Source organism: Triturus cristatus, chromosome 3_1, assembly GCF_964204655.1.
Source record: "Triturus cristatus chromosome 3_1, aTriCri1.1, whole genome shotgun sequence".
Taxonomy (NCBI): domain Eukaryota; kingdom Metazoa; phylum Chordata; class Amphibia; order Caudata; family Salamandridae; genus Triturus; species Triturus cristatus.
This window is the reverse complement of record NC_140583.1, coordinates 51,262,623-51,282,058: the sequence shown is the minus strand read 5'-3', so window position 1 is coordinate 51,282,058 and position 19,436 is coordinate 51,262,623. Positions and strand designations below refer to the sequence as shown.

The 19,436-nt window shown below is 47.5% G+C and overlaps 1 protein-coding gene across 2 annotated transcripts in view; it reads right to left on the bottom strand.

Annotated features, from left to right (window-relative positions):
• The window catches only part of SYT13 (synaptotagmin 13), a 237,112-nt gene that overhangs the window by 88,474 nt on the left and 129,202 nt on the right, over positions 1–19,436 (bottom strand). Inside the window, exon 4 of one of the 2 annotated variants that reach the window (XM_085643436.1) lies at positions 3,428–3,738. In XM_085643436.1, the coding sequence (XP_085499562.1) occupies positions 3,428–3,738 (311 nt within the window). Of the gene's footprint in view, positions 1–3,427; positions 3,742–19,436 lie in introns of both variants that reach the window. The other variant, XM_085643435.1, reaches the window with a different exon arrangement.

Sequence of the window (19,436 nt, the reverse complement as noted above, 5' to 3'; positions counted from 1 at the left end):
ACGAGGAAAAAGCATAGCAGTGAAAAGAGGAAAAGTGGAAAAATGCAGAAAGTGCAAGAAAGTGACATTCAAGCAAAAAAATGCTGTAAGTGAAAGAAAGTGACAGAAAAGCAGAAAATATAAAAGGCGAAAAAAAGAGATCGGGGAAGAGGCAGCAAAGCAGAGGAACAGAGGCTGCTGACCGACAGTCAATGGCTGGCAATCCCAATCAGTACACTCCAGCCGCCCGAGTCAGCAGTCACTAACCGGCTGTCTCTGGGCAGATATCTGGCCCTGCAGGAGGCAGCAAGAGGGGGCCAAAACATCAGAAGGTCCCCAAGGAGTCAGTGAGAAAACTCCAGGGCCGCCACGGGCCCCCCTCGGTCAGAAGCTCTGGCCAGCGGCGACGACCCAGCACCCAAGATGGCAGCCACGACCAAGGCCGGCGCCTGGTGCAGAATCCCAACTCATTGTTACGCACAGGTGAGGCAGGGCTGGCACACACCACTGCAGGGTAGGCCTGGGCTAAAATTCCGTTCCGCTCGCGGAAATTGCGATAATTTGACATTTTCGCGTTCCCCGGAGAGCGCGAAAATGTCAAAATTTCCACAATCCGCATCTTACCGGAATTTTTTTTCTTGCTCGCGCTGTAAAAAAATACATTCTCGCGTGCGCGCGATCACCTTACCTGAATCGCCTTTTCCTGATCCGGTCGCGCTCTCCACGAGATGTTGGATTGTTGGTAGCCATTTGCGCTGTCTCGCGACAGTTCGCGCCCGCATTAACGTCATTTGTCACGCGATCACGTCATTCGTCACGCGATCACGTCTTTCTTCTCGCGATCATGCACCGTGAGAGTATGAGATGATTGAGATCTCGCGCCCATGAGCAACCGCATGGGTAAGTTGGCGAGCCGCGATCACGCAGAAAATACCGCGAACGGGCGGGAAAAAAACTTCCGCGTCTTTGCGATATTTCCACGTGTTTGCGCGAAATTTTCGCGATAGTTTGTGAAAGTGAATTTCGCAAATTCCGCCCACCCCACTGCAGGGTACCCCCAGCAGGCGATAGTCACTGGGGCTGACGCCGCAGTGGTCGCGTGCCCGGAGCAGCCCGAGATGAAAATGTACTTTAAAACAATAGTCTTATTTCACCATATGGAAAGCTTTCTACTTTGGAGAAAACCTTCCATGTAACGGTTTTAAAATGAGAGTTTTGAGGAGTATTTGCACTCAAATGTGCACATTTACTCTAATCTTTTTAGCAGTAAGCTTCCATGTCCCAGTGGGTTAAAGGACATTGAGAGACCATGAGACTATGACAAAGATATGTCTCCGTGACCCAGATTTCCCAAGACTTCGCGCCAACGCAAAGTGACGCAAAGTGGCGCATGCAACGACCCACCCAGTGCAAAAGATGTTTTGCCAAGGAACGGTGTGCTTTGGTCAGTGCAAATACCTCTCTGTGCTACTTTGTGTAATATTGTGTCAAGAGAGCAATAATGCGGCAGATCGGCACAGACATCCACAGAGTGTGTTGCAAAGCCTGCCCTACTGAGAGAAACAAACTGTGTTTTGTGACAAAACCTCCCACCATCTTGAAGAAGGCACAGACAAGTGGACGTGTATTCATTTGTCTAAAAACGCATGCGGGCTGCAGAGCATAATAATCACCTAATGCATGGATCCTTCTGAGTGTGTCTATGCACAGGAATTCCTACTGGAGGGGGAGGCTTTCCAGTACAAATCCAATGCACACTGACATCTGTGCCATATGCAAGGGTGTGGGGAGCACAGCGCAGCTAGTTAGAGCCCCATCGAAGGAAACGGTAGGGTCATTTTAGTAGATTTAGCTCTGCGTTGGCATAAGGGCCCTTGCTAAAGCAAACTTGGATATTACATCGGCTCATGGGTTTTCTGTATCTTCCCAATTCCCAAGTCTTTCCCCTTCGAACACCCGTGTTACTCCCACTGCCCCTGAATGTAGTGCCGTGGAATCCCTGCTCTCGTTGCACAATATATTAATTACCATCTGCCGGTGTAAATACCCCCACATCCTTGGTTTATGAATCAGGAAGTGGGATTTAGATCTACAGATGGATAAGTTCATGCATTTCAGTGTTACTTGGAGGCATAACATAGTTTAGGAATCATTCCTTCTGAACCCAACTGGTGCAAGCCTGATCAACCCCTTTAAATGCTTCTCTTCCTGCCTTGTACTGTCTCCTTCTGGTGGAAGCCTGATCAACCCCTTTAAATGCTTCTCTTCCTGCCTTGTACTGTCTCCTTCTGGTGGAAGCCTGATCAACCCCTTCAAATGCTTCTCTTCCTGCCTTGTACTGTCTCCTTCTGGTGCAAGCCAGATCAACCCCTTTAAATGCTTCTCTTCCTGCCTTGTACTGTCTCCTTCTGGTGGAAGCCGGATCAACCCCTTTAAATGCTTCTCTTCCTGCCTTCTACTGTCTCCTTCTGGTGCAAGCCGGGTCAACCCCTTTAAATGCTTCTCTTCCTGCCTTGTACTGTCTCCTTCTGGTGGAAGCCGGGTCAACCCCTTTAAATGCTTCTCTTCCTGCCTTGTACTGTCTCCTTCTGGTGCAAGCCGGATCAACCCCTTTAAATGCTTCTCTTCCTGCCTTGTACTGTCTCCTTCTGGTGCAAGCCGGATCAACCCCTTTAAATGCTTCTCTTCCTGCCTTGTACTGTCTCCTTCTGGTGCAAGCCGGATCAACCCCTTTAAATGCTTCTCTTCCTGCCTTGTACTGTCTCCTTCTGGTGCAAGCCGGATCAACCCCTTTAAATGCTTCTCTTCCTGCCTTGTACTGTCTCCTTCTGGGGCAAGCCGGATCAACCCCTTTAAATGCTTCTCTTCCTGCCTTGTACTGTCTCCTTCTGGTGCAAGCCGGATCAACCCCTTTAAATGCTTCTCTTCCTGCCTTGTACTGTCTCCTTCTGGTGCAAGCCGGATCAACCCCTTTAAATGCTTCTCTTCCTGCCTTGTACTGTCTCCTTCTGGTGCAAGCCGGATCAACCCCTTTAAATGCTTCTCTTCCTGCCATGTACTGTCTCCTTCTGGTGCAAGCCGGATCAACCCCTTTAAATGCTTCTCTTCCTGCCTTGTACTGTCTCCTTTCACACAAACTGAACCTTGGTATGAAACAACAAACGTCATGCACTTCCGGGTTCACAGAAGTGTGCTTAGGTTGTGCAGCCATAGGCCTCTCATAGCAGCCTCCTCCGAGTCACCTCAGCTCAGCAGAGGGGATCGCGGAGAGGGAGGGTCTGCTCTGGGGCCTCCCATGAAGTCGCTGTAAGAGAAAGGGCCACTGGAACTGGGTGAGAGCCCACCAGGGCTTGTTAAGATGAATGACTAAGCCACCCTGCTAGACATGTTATGGTGACCATGTTTGATTTGTAAACAAAGAATGAAGCTTCCTGCCCATGCCAAGTACCTTTCCAGGAGATTTCAGATCCACCCAGTGGTCAGGACCCGCAGCGGCCTCCACGTTGGCCAAGCTCAGCCTGATCTTCCCAGCAGTGTTGTGCCTGGAGAATTTGTCACAGTTCCTGAGGGTTAAAGTCAGCATTGCCTCTGGCTTTTCGGGCTCTGCCAGAGGGAACAGTAGTGTGTCCTCCCAGACGACATGACCCTTCTTGTTCACTAGGGCCGTCTGGGCCTCAATCTTGCCAGTGCTGGTGGCCAGGCTACCAAGGACATAGCAGTCGCAGAGCGCCTCTTCGTTGCCTTCCGGTATTCCATTGACTGCTGAGTGAAAAGAGACAGCGCGTTACAACAGAAGGTCTATCTTGAGAAGGGTGGCACTGGGTTTTTAAGCATGTATTCACAGTAGATCAGACAGACTAGCGTCTCAGAAATCATTAGACCCTCAAGCAGTGCCTTAAAATGTGGAGCCCAAGCAAGCGTCATCATATATCACAAAAACGTGTACACACATGGCATTCACACGGCCCTCAGAGGGCATTCAAGCTGGCATGCCGTGTGCCAATGTCCAGATTGGCTCAGCGCAGCACATATCATTACTTTCAATACAGGGCAATGTCAAGCGAGAGAGATCAAAGGCCAGATTTACGAAGGACTTGTGTAGTCGTTGCATGAGGCAAGTCGTTGCAAGGCAACGAAGTCCCAAAATGGGATTTACAGAGCCAAGCAAGAGGCCATTTGCACCGCCATGTGTGGCTTTGTAAAGAAAGTAACACAACGCAGTTCCTTTTGCTGCGTTGCGTTATTTCTCGTTGTAGTTGTCATTCTATGGATGGAGCATGAGTGGAGCATTGGAGTTCCCAAGCATCCACTCAAAGCAGTAAACCTGGGATTGCACCAAAATAGCTTCCCAACCTAATTCACAGAAGATTGGGTGTAAACACGTTCTCGTTAGATCTAGTAGAGTGGGGCATATGCAAACTGTATATTGAATTCATTAAAGAAGACATGACAAAGGCAACACTATCAAACTGAGAAATTGGAATGTATACAGACAAAAACAGAAGAAGTCATTTTTTTTATTTTATAAGATAAATTGGAATTAAGGTAAGACTACTTTTTCCATCTATAAGTGTGCTGTGTATAGCCAGTGTATGTATGATAAGGGTAAAACGAAATCATGATGATTTATTAAATATTTTACAACTAGCTTGGAAGCAGGGGGATGTTAGATTAGCAGTGAGGGAGTAGTGATCTTAAGGTGTCCAGGTCAGCTCTGACGCAGTAATGTAGTTAATCAACTGAATCTCATTTAAGAGAACTAAAGAAGTCTTTCCGAGCTCTAGATGTACACAGCAATGAGAAGTGATAGACCTTAACATGACTAAGGAGCGGACAGATTGGATGTGTGTAGTGTCAATATTAGTTACTTTCTGAGAGAGGGGCGCTATGGAATTAATTTGCATATGGCTGCATTGATTGAAGGACCCAAGGCACTGCCTCCATATTTATTGAAGAACTGTTTCATAGCGGTGACTATTTTCTTACTTCTAAAGTGAGAGTCGCTATATGTAGATTCCAGTTTAATTTGTTATCTTTAGTTAGACCCAGATATGGGCAACTTAGTGCTTCTTACTATTTTAGGATCAATTGATCATTGCCATTCAATTTTGACTGCTAAAATAGCAGAACCTTAGTTTTCAAAAGATTTCATTTTGAACTGTTTAATCCCATGTGATCTTGAAGTCATATAAATTCTCCCTGTAAACCTGCCTACGACAGAGTAAAACAGCAAAATCCTAAACATATGCCAGATTATTGATTCTCGCACCAACCACACCGCCCAATTTTGCCAACAGGTAGTCAAAGTGATCCAGAAACTCTGTAGGATGTGCCCTATAGAGTGAAAACAAAGCATCCGGGTACAAACAAATGGGGTATTAGTTGAGAGAGGTGGGAGTCCTACTCAGATTATAAACACAACCCTTGTCAGGGTGAGCCACGGAAGTCCCTAAATTAAGCTGTGCTTAGCCCTCTGGTGGCTCGGCCCACAGGCAGTCAGGCTTGACTTAGAGGCAGTGTGTAAAGTTTTTTATGAGGTCCTCAAATAGTAACAAAGTGATAACACAACATAAGGAAACCACAATGCAAATTAGACAAATAGAGTAAATGTTAGTAAATAGAATGACGCCAAAATGAGAAACATCCAATCAGTTGAACGGGAGATATGAGTTTTAAAAGTTTTTAGGTGAAAATAACACCAAAAAAGCACAAAGTGTCACTCCCGGTCATCTGGTCGCACTGGACCAGGGGAACGTCACAAATTCATGCTCACCAAGGTGAATCGTGGGCCAGATACAGGGACCAGGTTAGACCCGCCAAAAAGTTACCTTCTCAAGTCTGCGCGAAGAGTTCCACTCACGTTGGAGGAGGCTGTCAGCGCGAGCAGCAGGTGGAGTGTCACGGACGGTCTTTGCTGTTAAGCGAGGAGCCAGTCGTCGCCGGAGCTTTGAAACGGCAGTCATCACAGGCTGTATCGGTTTGGCATGAAGAGCAGGCCTTGTGTTGGCAGTTATTGCAGGCCGTCGCTGTCTGTGCAAAGTGGGGGTTTCACATTGCCAGTCATCTCAGATGGCTGCTGTCAGCATCAAGAACGGGTCCCACTGGAGGTTCGTGCTGTTGGTGTTCACAGGCAATCGATTTTTGGAGCGATGAGGTCAGCGACAAGTCATTTTACAATTGTGATGAGCCCAAAACTTCTGTATCTTCACCTTTCCTTCAAGAGGAGCTCACACTGACGCCAGCCAAGGGTCCTGGAAATTTGGGGCACATTTTGGGGATCAGAACTCACTCAAGCAGCAACCAGCAGCAGGGCTCAGGCAGGTCCCTGCAGGTCCAGTTGGTACTGGTCAGCTAGGAAGTTGTAGGGAAGCCCCTGGAAGCTTTTTTTGTCCCTGGAGCTCACCCAGGAGGTCAGTGCATTACCCTTGGAGTCACTCTAGATAGTTTGGGATCAATGCAAGCAGGTCAAATCATCTTTCTTCAGACAGTAAGGCAGTCCTTCTGGCAGCAGGGCAGTCCTTCTTCTGAATCATCCACAGGTCCAGGAGTATTCTGATTTTTATACCTAGTTCCAGCCTTTGTGTGGGGAATTGCCCAAAACTTGTTCTGGTCAGTTATTCCTCTGGTCCTGGCTCCAAACTGTCTAGAGTGACAAAGGCAATGGCAGGCCTGATGTACGGTTCCTTCGTGTGTGCTGGAGGTAGGCCCACAGAAGAGTAATCAGGGCAGGGTGGAGTTCCTCCCCAGCCATCCTTCACATGTATTCTTTGCTTGCTTCGCTGTCTCCCAGCAATACACAGCCCAGAACAGCAGAGCCATTCACACTCGAGCCCCAGGACACTGGCAGAGAGGCACTGCTGATTTGGGCAGGAAAATGGCAACAGTCTAGTAGTGGGTTTAGTACGTAGTGCCCTCACACACCCTTTCGAGTGTATAGCATCATCATCGGGCAGTGTTGCTCCTCGTGGGGGTGGCGCTGCAGTCCCTCACGGGCCCCAAGGGGCTCTCTAGCGGAGATCTTTTAGGAGTTTGCCACAGTGGTGAGTGCGGGTATGTGGGAAGAAAGTGTCAGTGAATGTGAATTAAAATGGAGCAGGAGGCCCTGTCAATTTTATTCGTAGGACCCCTGCTTCAGAGTAAAATTCAACGGGGATGGAGATGCACGTATGTGCCGTTGTGAGAGGGGAAATTAAAACAAATAAATTCCCACTTCTCTCAACCCGAGTGTCAGTGTGATAAGGTGTGGTTTAAAAAAAAGGGGGTCGACATGTTTCGCGCTACAGATTGGTCCCTAGGGGATCCTTAGCGCTTCATCAGGACCAGTTAAAGAAAGAACCCAGGGATCAGGAGAAGACACACTGTATCCCTAGAGAGACCTGATTATGGTAATGATTGGAAGGACCCGTTCTTATACTAAAGTCCTACTTCTCAACCTAAAAAGGAGACAAAAAAGGGGGGGGGGGGGGGAAGAAAACAGAGAGAAAAAACACAAAAAGTTCAGAGCCCAGTTACATATTAGTTATATATGTTCCTTTGAAAAGAGAGCTCGAAGTCACAAGTGCACTGGTTGCGCCCAAGTGTCAGATGCATGGGACTGGTGAAGCGTCAGTGCGTCTTCGATGTGACATGCATAGCAAAATGAACACAAATGTGAAGTAGGTTCTACCTGGGTAACGGTGGTTGGCAGTACCAACAAGGTACTGCTGTGACGGAGGTGCATAGAATAAACTATGCTGCATAATAGACTAGTATAGTAACATAGTGCGTTGTTGGTATAATCTGTGGGTAGTACAACTCTACCACCCAGTGCCATATGTGTTGATAATAGGTGGCCACAGGTTTGGTGATACACAAGGTGGGAAGAGGTGGTGGCACTGGTTACAATCACGACCCTGTGTGAGTGCACTAGAGACGAGACATGCCTAGAGAACATGGAACTAGATCCCGTGCAACTGAAGGTGCTCGTGTGGGGTCTGGAGCTTAACTAAACCAGACCTGGAGTGAGATTCTCGACCCTGTGTGAATACGAGGAGACATGCCTGGAGAAAATGGAGCTAAGATCTAGTGCAACTGAAGGTGCTCGTGTGGGGTCTGAACCGGACCCGGAGTTAGGCGTGGCCGATCTAAATGCAGAAATACTATACTAGAGACAGAAAATCGAGATAAAAAATCCCGCCTACCCTCCCCTCGTCTGAGAAGGGCTCCGTCGGAAGTGCCGCGCTGTGAAGCTAAGAAAAACAAACAGAACACAGGACTGGATTACATCAGGAGGGCCCAGCGGACAAACAAGGGACCAGCCCAGCATATTTCTTAAAGGACAAAGAGTTACTTACTTCTGTTCTGCCCTCACGGAACCGGAAACCTACCCGTCCAGCGGCACTTCCGACGGAGCCCTTCTCAGACGAGGGGAGGGTAGGCGGGATTTTTTATCTCGATTTTCTGTCTCTAGTATAGTATTTCTGCATTTAGATCGGCCACGCCTAACTCCGGGTCCGGTTCAGACCCCACACGAGCACCTTCAGTTGCACTAGATCTTAGCTCCATTTTCTCCAGGCATGTCTCCTCGTATTCACACAGGGTCGAGAATCTCACTCCAGGTCTGGTTTAGTTAAGCTCCAGACCCCACACGAGCACCTTCAGTTGCACGGGATCTAGTTCCATGTTCTCTAGGCATGTCTCGTCTCTAGTGCACTCACACAGGGTCGTGATTGTAACCAGTGCCACCACCTCTTCCCACCTTGTGTATCACCAAACCTGTGGCCACCTATTATCAACACATATGGCACTGGGTGGTAGAGTTGTACTACCCACAGATTATACCAACAACGCACTATGTTACTATACTAGTCTATTATGCAGCATAGTTTATTCTATGCACCTCCGTCACAGCAGTACCTTGTTGGTACTGCCAACCACCGTTACCCAGGTAGAACCTACTTCACATTTGTGTTCATTTTGCTATGCATGTCACATCGAAGACGCACTGACGCTTCACCAGTCCCATGCATCTGACACTTGGGCGCAACCAGTGCACTTGTGACTTCGAGCTCTCTTTTCAAAGGAACATATATAACTAATATGTAACTGGGCTCTGAACTTTTTGTGTTTTTTCTCTCTGTTTTCTTCCCCCCCCCCCCCCCCTTTTTTGTCTCCTTTTTAGGTTGAGAAGTAGGACTTTAGTATAAGAACGGGTCCTTCCAATCATTACCATAATCAGGTCTCTCTAGGGATACAGTGTGTCTTCTCCTGATCCCTGGGTTCTTTCTTTAACTGGTCCTGATGAAGCGCTAAGGATCCCCTAGGGACCAATCTGTAGCGCGAAACATGTCGACCCCCTTTTTTTTAAACCACACCTTATCACACTGACACTCGGGTTGAGAGAAGTGGGAATTTATTTGTTTTAATTTCCCCTCTCACAACGGCACATACGTGCATCTCCATCCCCGTTGAATTTTACTCTGAAGCAGGGGTCCTACGAATAAAATTGACAGGGCCTCCTGCTCCATTTTAATTCACATTCACTGACACTTTCTTCCCACATACCCGCACTCACCACTGTGGCAAACTCCTAAAAGATCTCCGCTAGAGAGCCCCTTGGGGCCCGTGAGGGACTGCAGCGCCACCCCCACGAGGAGCAACACTGCCCGATGATGATGCTATACACTCGAAAGGGTGTGTGAGGGCACTACGTACTAAACCAAGGAGTACCTTCCTCTTCCTTTACACACTCACCTATCCCAGGAGACTACCCCTCTTCTCTATAACACCACATAATTAGTGGCTGTGTTCCCCTTTACCCAAAGGAACTGATACCATCCATTGTAATCATAAGCTATAATTTTGGGAGCATTGGTTCAGGACCTTCTCTAATTAGCTCCTAGTCCCCCCTCTTCATTTTGTGATTTGCGATAAGTACGGCCGTTGGCCGTGGGACAACCCCCTATTTTCCTTTCTTTGCACACATTTTCCTTCCCCCTTCTACCGGTGGTTTATTGTAACGATCTAGACTGACATCTCTCATCCTTGGTACATGATGGATAACCCAGGCCTTAGTTTTGATGACGAGATGGTAGCTGAGATCTTAAGAGCACCATCACTCTTAGCAGAAGATGGCAGCGCACCATCGGGCAGTGGTAATGATGACTGGAGGTCGCTTCAAAACCTGCGCAAACTCCAGATAAAAACAGCCTTACATGGAACGATCATGACAGAGTATCTCAGAGCCAATATCGCCCCCAATGGCCTTTTGATAACTTTGGCCCCAAGGATATTCTTGGAAGATCTGACATTCCGGCGTGAATGGTCAAGAATATCCTGGAAGTGTACACGTGATTGGCTGATACTGATCATTAATACAGCAAAGCGCCTCTCTGATGAACTATTGGTCCAGATCAACCTGTCGGAGAACAGACTTAAGACAGGCATTTCAATTACTACATTCAAATCGAAACTTTCCGAGATAAATTTGGAAATGAATGAACACAAAGAATATCTCACAAAACAAAAAATCAATCAGCTACAAAAGGATGTCAAGAGGTTCGACAAAGAAAAGATCTACCCATATACAAAAGACGACTATGTCTTCCCTAGCATGGACACCTCAACAGAAGAAACGGGCAGCAATTATTCAGGCAGCTCTGGCTCTTCGAGCAATGAATCCAACTATGATAATAGGAATCAGAAACCAAGAGGAGGATATAGACACCAGTATCCACCACCACCATTGTTTCACGGCTTCCCCACACATCCATTCTCAACACCAATGTATCAAGGACCATGGATGGGTCCCCAACCCGTATGGAATGGTCCCATGGGACAGAACCCGATACAGAGCTATCAACAATACCAGAACCCACCCCCACCTTTTTTCAACAGAGGGAGGGGCAGAGGCAGAGGCAAAAGAAGAGGAAACAACAAGTCCGTCCACTGGCAGGACCCGGAACCAATGACCTTGAGAAGCAAGACAACAAGACCCTAGTGGTGAACCTATCTTCGAGACCCATCACTGACGATGAAAATAACCTTCTGGAAAAAGGCTTAGGGTTTGTACCAACACCAAAGGAAGACGACTTCATCTTACATCAAGAACTACATCAATTCTTTCGTAAGGTGCGCCTTAAAGCATTCTTTCAAGACAAGCCAGAGACTACACCTGTCGGCTCAGGTCTCAAGAATAAATCCAGATTCACTCCCACTGCAGCAATGACCCTGCACGAGGTACTAACTTTTGAACAGGCTGTTCTGAAAGAGGTAGAGAATACAACCACTACCCGCCCCTACAACAATCTGTCTAAAAAAGACCGGCTTCTTCTGAAAAATTTGACAGAGGACAATACCATCGTCCTTAAGCCAGCGGATAAGGGAGGCGCCATAGTTATTCAGGATAAGGTCGTCTATGATGAAGAATGCTTACGACAACTTTCCAATACCAGATACTACGAGCCTATTGAAGAAGACCCGACCACACGTCTCACCACCAAGATACAGCACCTGACTGTGGAGGCCGAAGCAGAAGGCTGGATAACGAAGGACGAGGCTTCATTCCTCATGAACAAGTACCCCCGTACTCCGTACTTCTATTGCCTACCTAAAATCCACAAAGGGGTCACCCCCCCACCTGGCAGGCCCATTGTCTCAGGGATTGATTCCCTGTTAGAACCACTCAGTAAGTTCTGCGACGTATTTCTACGCCCCTTGGTAACAAAGACCCCTACCTATCTGAGAGACACAACAGAAGTTCTGAACCTCATTGAACAATTTGAAACACCAGAATCAATCACCCTCTTAGTCACCTTAGACGTTGAGGCTTTGTACACGAACATCCCTCAAGATGCGACACTCTTAGTCCTGGACAAAGTGCTCCGAAACGTGGACCCATGGCCATCTGAAACACCTATCACTTTCATCTGTGACTGTGCTACCATAGCATTGAAAGAGAATTACTTCGCCTTTGAAGAACAACTTTACCATCAGGTCCAGGGGACCAGCATGGGGAGCACCTTCGCGCCGAGTCTGGCCTGTTTGTACATGGCGGACTTTGAAGAAGAACACATCCTCACAGACGCCAACCCTTACAAGACCAATATTCTACTATGGCGAAGGTACATCGATGATATCATCATCTTTTGGAAAGGGGATGAAGAATTATGTCGAACCTTTTTCACATGGATTAATACTCTTAACCCTTTCCTCAACTTTGTTGGCACGATGTCATCTGAGTCTATCCCTTTCCTAGACCTCCTCATATCTTTAAAAGACGGGTCCCTCATAACCACTAATTACAGAAAACCGACTGACAGGAACAGTCTCCTCCTGTTCAACAGCCACCATCCTAAATCTTTGAGGAACAATTTACCAGTGGGTCAGTTTCTACGGTTACGACGTAACTGCAACACCATTACAGAATATGAAAGAGAGGCGGACACCCTAACAAAAAACCTGATCCAAAGGGAGTACCCAAAGAAAATCGTAAACCAAGCCCGAAAACGAGCCAGAAATAATCACAGAGGAGCACTACTTGAAATAAAAGAAAAACCGACCACAGATATCCTGACCTGTGTTACATCTTACACACCCAATTCTAACAAGATTAAAAAAATCATTAAGAAGAACTGGAAGATCCTGGAAACTGGACAGTTCCAACCGGGTCCCCAACCACTCTTCTCTTTCAAAAGAACCCAGAACCTCAGGGATATGCTCGTGCACACACGGCCAAAAAAAACCATTCAGACACAACCCACATTATGGAACCTACCTCCAGTGGTTGGACATTATCCATGTGGCTCATGCGCCGCATGCCCCCAGACTAGTCCCACTAAGGAAATAGACTTGGGACTTTCTAGGCTCTGGAAACAGACAAGGCACACGAACTGTAACACCAAGAATTGCGTGTACTTAATTACCTGTCCCTGTAACCTACAGTACATTGGCATGACCACCAGACCAGTGAAGGTCCGAATAGGGGAGCATAAAAGTACGATCCGACGCAAACGCACAGCCACCAGACTACAAAGCCACTTTTTGGACAAAGATCATCCTCCAGAAAGTTTACACTGGACAATAATTGAATCCAACTCCCAGTGGTCAGCTACCACATTATTCAGACAAGAACAACGTTGGGTGTTTAAACTCAGTAGCAACAAAAAAGGATTGAACGAGGATATACCCTGGGTGGATCTTTCACACTAATATTCCTACACCAGGGCGAGTTGCTTCAAGATGCCTGCTACAACACCTCACTTTCCATCAATATAACACTATACCAATCATTAAGAACTTCAGCAATCCCGACCCTACTGCCATGTCTGATCCATTTTCCAATGTAACGCGTACACTTTTGGGAGTTATGGTATCAATGATATCGATACATTACCACTTGCAGTTCATACAGATGACATATCCCCCCCTTCACTACTCCAAGATGGCCGCCCCATCTCTCTCCTGAACTCTGCTAAGCATTACGCACACATACAGAACACAAGCAGTATCCCTACACCCTATATTAACTTACAACATTGGCTCCGAACCTTATAGGGTATAGAGACACAGATTTCTGATGGTCTCAGCAATCCATTGGGGGCCTTATGACCATCTGGTCCGTAGAGAGTACCGTTATCAATATTATTCTATGACTCGCGTTCCCATTCCAACATGGCCGCCACCATTTGGATAACCACTGAGGACCCCCCCTTCACGCTGCGTGATGTCGTCACGGCCTCAACTTCCCGCGTGGCTTCCCGTATTTAGGGAAGTCCGTTTCCCGACCAGGTATGCTACCGGCAGTACCGCTGGACGGGTAGGTTTCCGGTTCCGTGAGGGCAGAACAGAAGTAAGTAACTCTTTGTCCTTTAAGAAATATGCTGGGCTGGTCCCTTGTTTGTCCGCTGGGCCCTCCTGATGTAATCCAGTCCTGTGTTCTGTTTGTTTTTCTTAGCTTCACAGCGCGGCACTTCCGACGGAGCCCTTCTCAGACGAGGGGAGGGTAGGCGGGATTTTTTATCTCGATTTTCTGTCTCTAGTATAGTATTTCTGCATTTAGATCGGCCACGCCTAACTCCGGGTCCGGTTCAGACCCCACACGAGCACCTTCAGTTGCACTAGATCTTAGCTCCATTTTCTCCAGGCATGTCTCCTCGTATTCACACAGGGTCGAGAATCTCACTCCAGGTCTGGTTTAGTTAAGCTCCAGACCCCACACGAGCACCTTCAGTTGCACGGGATCTAGTTCCATGTTCTCTAGGCATGTCTCGTCTCTAGTGCACTCACACAGGGTCGTGATTGTAACCAGTGCCACCACCTCTTCCCACCTTGTGTATCACCAAACCTGTGGCCACCTATTATCAACACATATGGCACTGGGTGGTAGAGTTGTACTACCCACAGATTATACCAACAACGCACTATGTTACTATACTAGTCTATTATGCAGCATAGTTTATTCTATGCACCTCCGTCACAGCAGTACCTTGTTGGTACTGCCAACCACCGTTACCCAGGTAGAACCTACTTCACATTTGTGTTCATTTTGCTATGCATGTCACATCGAAGACGCACTGACGCTTCACCAGTCCCATGCATCTGACACTTGGGCGCAACCAGTGCACTTGTGACTTCGAGCTCTCTTTTCAAAGGAACATATATAACTAATATGTAACTGGGCTCTGAACTTTTTGTGTTTTTTCTCTCTGTTTTCTTCCCCCCCCCCCCCCTTTTTTGTCTCCTTTTTAGGTTGAGAAGTAGGACTTTAGTATAAGAACGGGTCCTTCCAATCATTACCATAATCAGGTCTCTCTAGGGATACAGTGTGTCTTCTCCTGATCCCTGGGTTCTTTCTTTAACTGGTCCTGATGAAGCGCTAAGGATCCCCTAGGGACCAATCTGTAGCGCGAAACATGTCGACCCCCTTTTTTTTAAACCACACCTTATCACACTGACACTCGGGTTGAGAGAAGTGGGAATTTATTTGTTTTAATTTCCCCTCTCACAACGGCACATACGTGCATCTCCATCCCCGTTGAATTTTACTCTGAAGCAGGGGTCCTACGAATAAAATTGACAGGGCCTCCTGCTCCATTTTAATTCACATTCACTGACACTTTCTTCCCACATACCCGCACTCACCACTGTGGCAAACTCCTAAAAGATCTCCGCTAGAGAGCCCCTTGGGGCCCGTGAGGGACTGCAGCGCCACCCCCACGAGGAGCAACACTGCCCGATGATGATGCTATACACTCGAAAGGGTGTGTGAGGGCACTACGTACTAAACCAAGGAGTACCTTCCTCTTCCTTTACACACTCACCTATCCCAGGAGACTACCCCTCTTCTCTATAACACCACATAATTAGTGGCTGTGTTCCCCTTTACCCAAAGGAACTGATACCATCCATTGTAATCATAAGCTATAATTTTGGGAGCATTGGTTCAGGACCTTCTCTAATTAGCTCCTAGTCCCCCCTCTTCATTTTGTGATTTGCAACAGTCTAGTAGTATCATTTTCAAAATTGTAACTTAAAATCCAACTTTATTATTAAAGAGGATTTTAAATTACAATATGTTACCAATCTGAAGTTATCACTTATTGAGAGTAGTAAGGCAACAGGTGTTAGTGTGTGGGAGAACCTTACAACAGTGACAAATGACTTCTGGGGTTTTCCCTGGAAGTACATGTACAACTTACACAAACATGTCCTGCTTTTTAAATACCATGCGCCCAGCCCTATGAGGGGTTAGAGCCTACCTTAGCAGTGACCTGTAAGTATTAACCCCTTCGCTGCGGCGGAAATTCCGCCGCAGCGCTGGGGGATGCGGGGGGGGGCAGCACGGTGGCGCTGTGCTCATGACGGAGCCACTCCGTCATGAGCCACGGTTGAGCTGTGCTCATGACGGAGCGGTTCCGTCATGACTCCGCCCAGTTGCGTTGTCCCCCCGCACAGGCGGGGAAACAGCGCCGCGTGGGCGGAGCGGCCGCTAACGGTCGTGGCATGACGGAACCGCTCCGTCATGAGCACACGGCAACCGTGGCTCATGACGGAGCGGTTCCGTCATGAGCGGGGAAGGGGTTAAAAAGGAAGGTATAGCCCTGGCAAAAGGTTTATTTTGCCAGGTAGAAATGGCAGGTTAAAACTGCACGGCAGGCTGCAGTGGCCGGCCTGAGGTGTTTTAAAAGACTACTTTAATGGGTAGCACAATGAGTGCTGCAGGCCCACTAGTAGCATTTGATTTACAGGCCCTAGATACATGTAGTACCATATACAAGGGACTTACACGTAAATTAAATGTACCAATCAGATGTAGGCCACTTTTGGTGAGTTTGGTGGTTACAATTGTGAGTACATGCCCCTTACCACTGGTTAGCAGGGAAAAAGTGCCCAGACCCCTAAAATCCACCGAAAACGAGATCAGCAGAGGAGAGCAAAAATCTTGGATGACCCTTCGGAGAGGACCAGGTCCGACAATCCTTTGAGAGCCTGTTGTTGTGGTAAATGCGGAAGGCGGAACTACTTTCTCACTGGCCAGTTTTCCTGGCACCCAAGTGTCTGTCTGCAGTACAATCAAAAAGAGCAATAGTGTACTATCAATCCCCGCCCTTTGTAGATTGACCAGACTCAATTCCTATCTAATTGATAAAAGCGGCAGAATAGTTGACGAAGCGACAAAAAGCTTTGTGTTCGATTTTGTCAAAGCCCCAGAAGCCAATAGAATTAGAGGCCGGAAGGATGTGTATTTCAGCCCCAAGCCAGACACCTCAACCAATAATGATGTGGTCAAAGTGCTTGCAGTTGCTTCTGGGGAAGTAAGGTGTACACATGGGATCACCTTCTAGTAGGGAGTCACATGTCAAGTAGACATCAATTAAATGTTACCATACAGTTGGGCTGGAGAGGAACAGTCACTAACGGGGGGAGGCAAGTTGATCTGATGAAGGGAAGAGAAGCGACAGCGACCTCATTAGCAGGAAGGGAGATTACTCCCTCAAGATTCAGACGGGAGCAGTTTGTGCATTTTCCTGGTCATCCGGAGCCTAGAACCTGGCTCTCAAGCCTTTAGATTCTCATCTGGGTGGTCTTGAAAGGGGAAATGAGGAACGTTCAGGGAAACAAACTAAAACATCTCAGGACACAGGTGAGCATCACAAGGCTCTCAACGTTCTCCCTCAGATGCTGTCTCACTTTTGTCCCATCCCCTCGAGCAAGCTCAGTGAGACGCTGGTGCCTTCATGTTCTGGTGATGACAAAATAAGGCTGGTCTCTGTCTGTGGCTGTCATCTCAGGGCCGCCACTAGCTTTACAGGTGTTTTGAAACCCAGCCCAATTAAATCTAAATCCTTCCTCCTGGCACTTGAGAATAATGAACACTTAACAAGTCAAGTGTGACTTCCTCCAGTGAATCTAGGAGGCTTCCTAGTCCCAAATGCCCAACCTTACCAAGTGATCTGACGTGCACGCCGACACCTCCCCCTGCTTGAACCTCCACAATCCTTAGATGACGGAAACTGCAGAGCACCAACTATCACTGCTTTGAAACGCAAACTCTTTCCAGTGGCAGTCTTCAGAACTACTGTCCCAAGATCTGGCCGTCCTGTAGCTGGAGGCGGCTTCTGAAAAGCACCATCTATGCAGCAGCCTGCCTTATTTTGGGTCCCGTTAGGTTTTAAAGGATCACATACACTCTTAGAGAACTCCACTGCCTCCCTCAGCCGCATTACTTTCGAGACATTCTGCAGTGCGCATAGCTCTTAGACGAGCTACAAGACCAGACTGAAAACCAAGAGATGCAACAAGGAGAACGAACACCAGAAGGCATGCCTGCTCCTGCCTCATCAAAAATCAGGAATGTCATCCCAGACCAGAACTGACAAGTGTAATTTTAATTGCATTTATATAGCGCTTACTACTCCTGATGAGGCTTTACAGCGAGTAGCACGTTACTCCAGAACCCAGAAAGAATTAGTATAGGGAAATATGAAATTAATTTGAGCGGTTGACATGTGCGTCAGTTAGTTGGATTGAAAAGGATAGCGGAGGGATGGAAGAAGGAAGGGTCTAGAAAGTGCTTATTTGGGGATCATAGCAGCTGGAGGAGGTTTACTCGGCGGAGACGAAGCTTCATGAACGCTCTCAAGCGCTAGATTACCGTAGGCAGCCTGACTTAACCTCAGATTGCTTTTAACTTGTTGGACTTTCCATTATTTTAACTTGCGTTGTATAAGCGTTTTTAACCTTTTCAATTACCTTTAACTTTCACTGCAGCACTTTTTAGCTCTCACCTGTGTCCTGTTGTGGGGAGAGTTTGGAGTGCTGCCCCCCCCCCCGGTCCGCCACGAGCTGTGTGCTCGATTGATGCCGAGGGGGGCAGACAGCTTGATTCACTGACCCTTCCTTGCCTGCTCACTTTCGGGATGAGGGGCCAGGTCTTGCTCCACGGACTGGTGTTCTCGTTACGTGCACTATATATTCCCATGGAGAAGTAAGCACGCAGCTGATGTGTGCAGCGGGCGAGCCACCAACACGCCGCTGTTCGCGCCAAAGGCAAGCCCGTCTGCTCCCGTCCGTGGCAGACCAGTGCCAGGGTTCAGGCACTATGCCTAATTAATTAGTTACTCCTCGGCGGAATTACGCGTTTTGGCCTCTAGGGCTAACCAGAGAGTTGAGCATGATGCCCTGTACAACTTAGCACTTTATGGACTTTTGAATGTTGACTGCAGTGCTCCGCAGTCCACTCCCGCATTAGAACCACTGCCCCCTAACCAGAATGAAGACATCACCACCAGAGTGAAGATCCCTGATTCGAAAGAGCTAAACATCATTTACCTCAATACACGTTCCCTGGTCAAGCATCAGTTGGAAATGTTTTATCTTTTAGAAACCGAAGCACCAGATCTGTTATTAGTTACCGAAACTTGGCCGACTCTGGAACCTATGCCTGACGTTCTTGCGGCCCTCCCTAGTAATTATTACCTAATGCAGGCCAACAGACCTCCTGGGAAAAGAGGAGGGGGAGTAGCAGCAATCGTCAACAAAGGATTCTCTGCCACTTCCATCGCCCCTTCGAATGTACCTCAGTGGACAGCCTCACACTCAATCTTATATTGCCTAAATCGACATCAGTGTGTATATTTATTTATAGACCCCCTACTGCAATAGGAGATTTGTTCACTGAATTATCTAACTACCTCACCCCACTTACTATAGATTACGCAAACACGGTTGTAATTGGAGATTTGAACTGTTGGTCGTCAGAGGAAAGGGGGAGCCGGGGCTCAAAGGAGCTCACAGATATACTAAATAATCGGAATCTTCAAGGACAAATAACAGTACCCACCCACATTAAAGGGCATGCCCTAGACCAATTATGGACTTCTAACCTTTTGAAACGTAATTTAACGGTCAAGCCGTGTGTGTGGTCAGATCACCACCTGATTCACTTTGCTATAAATGGCTTACCTTTACCACAAATG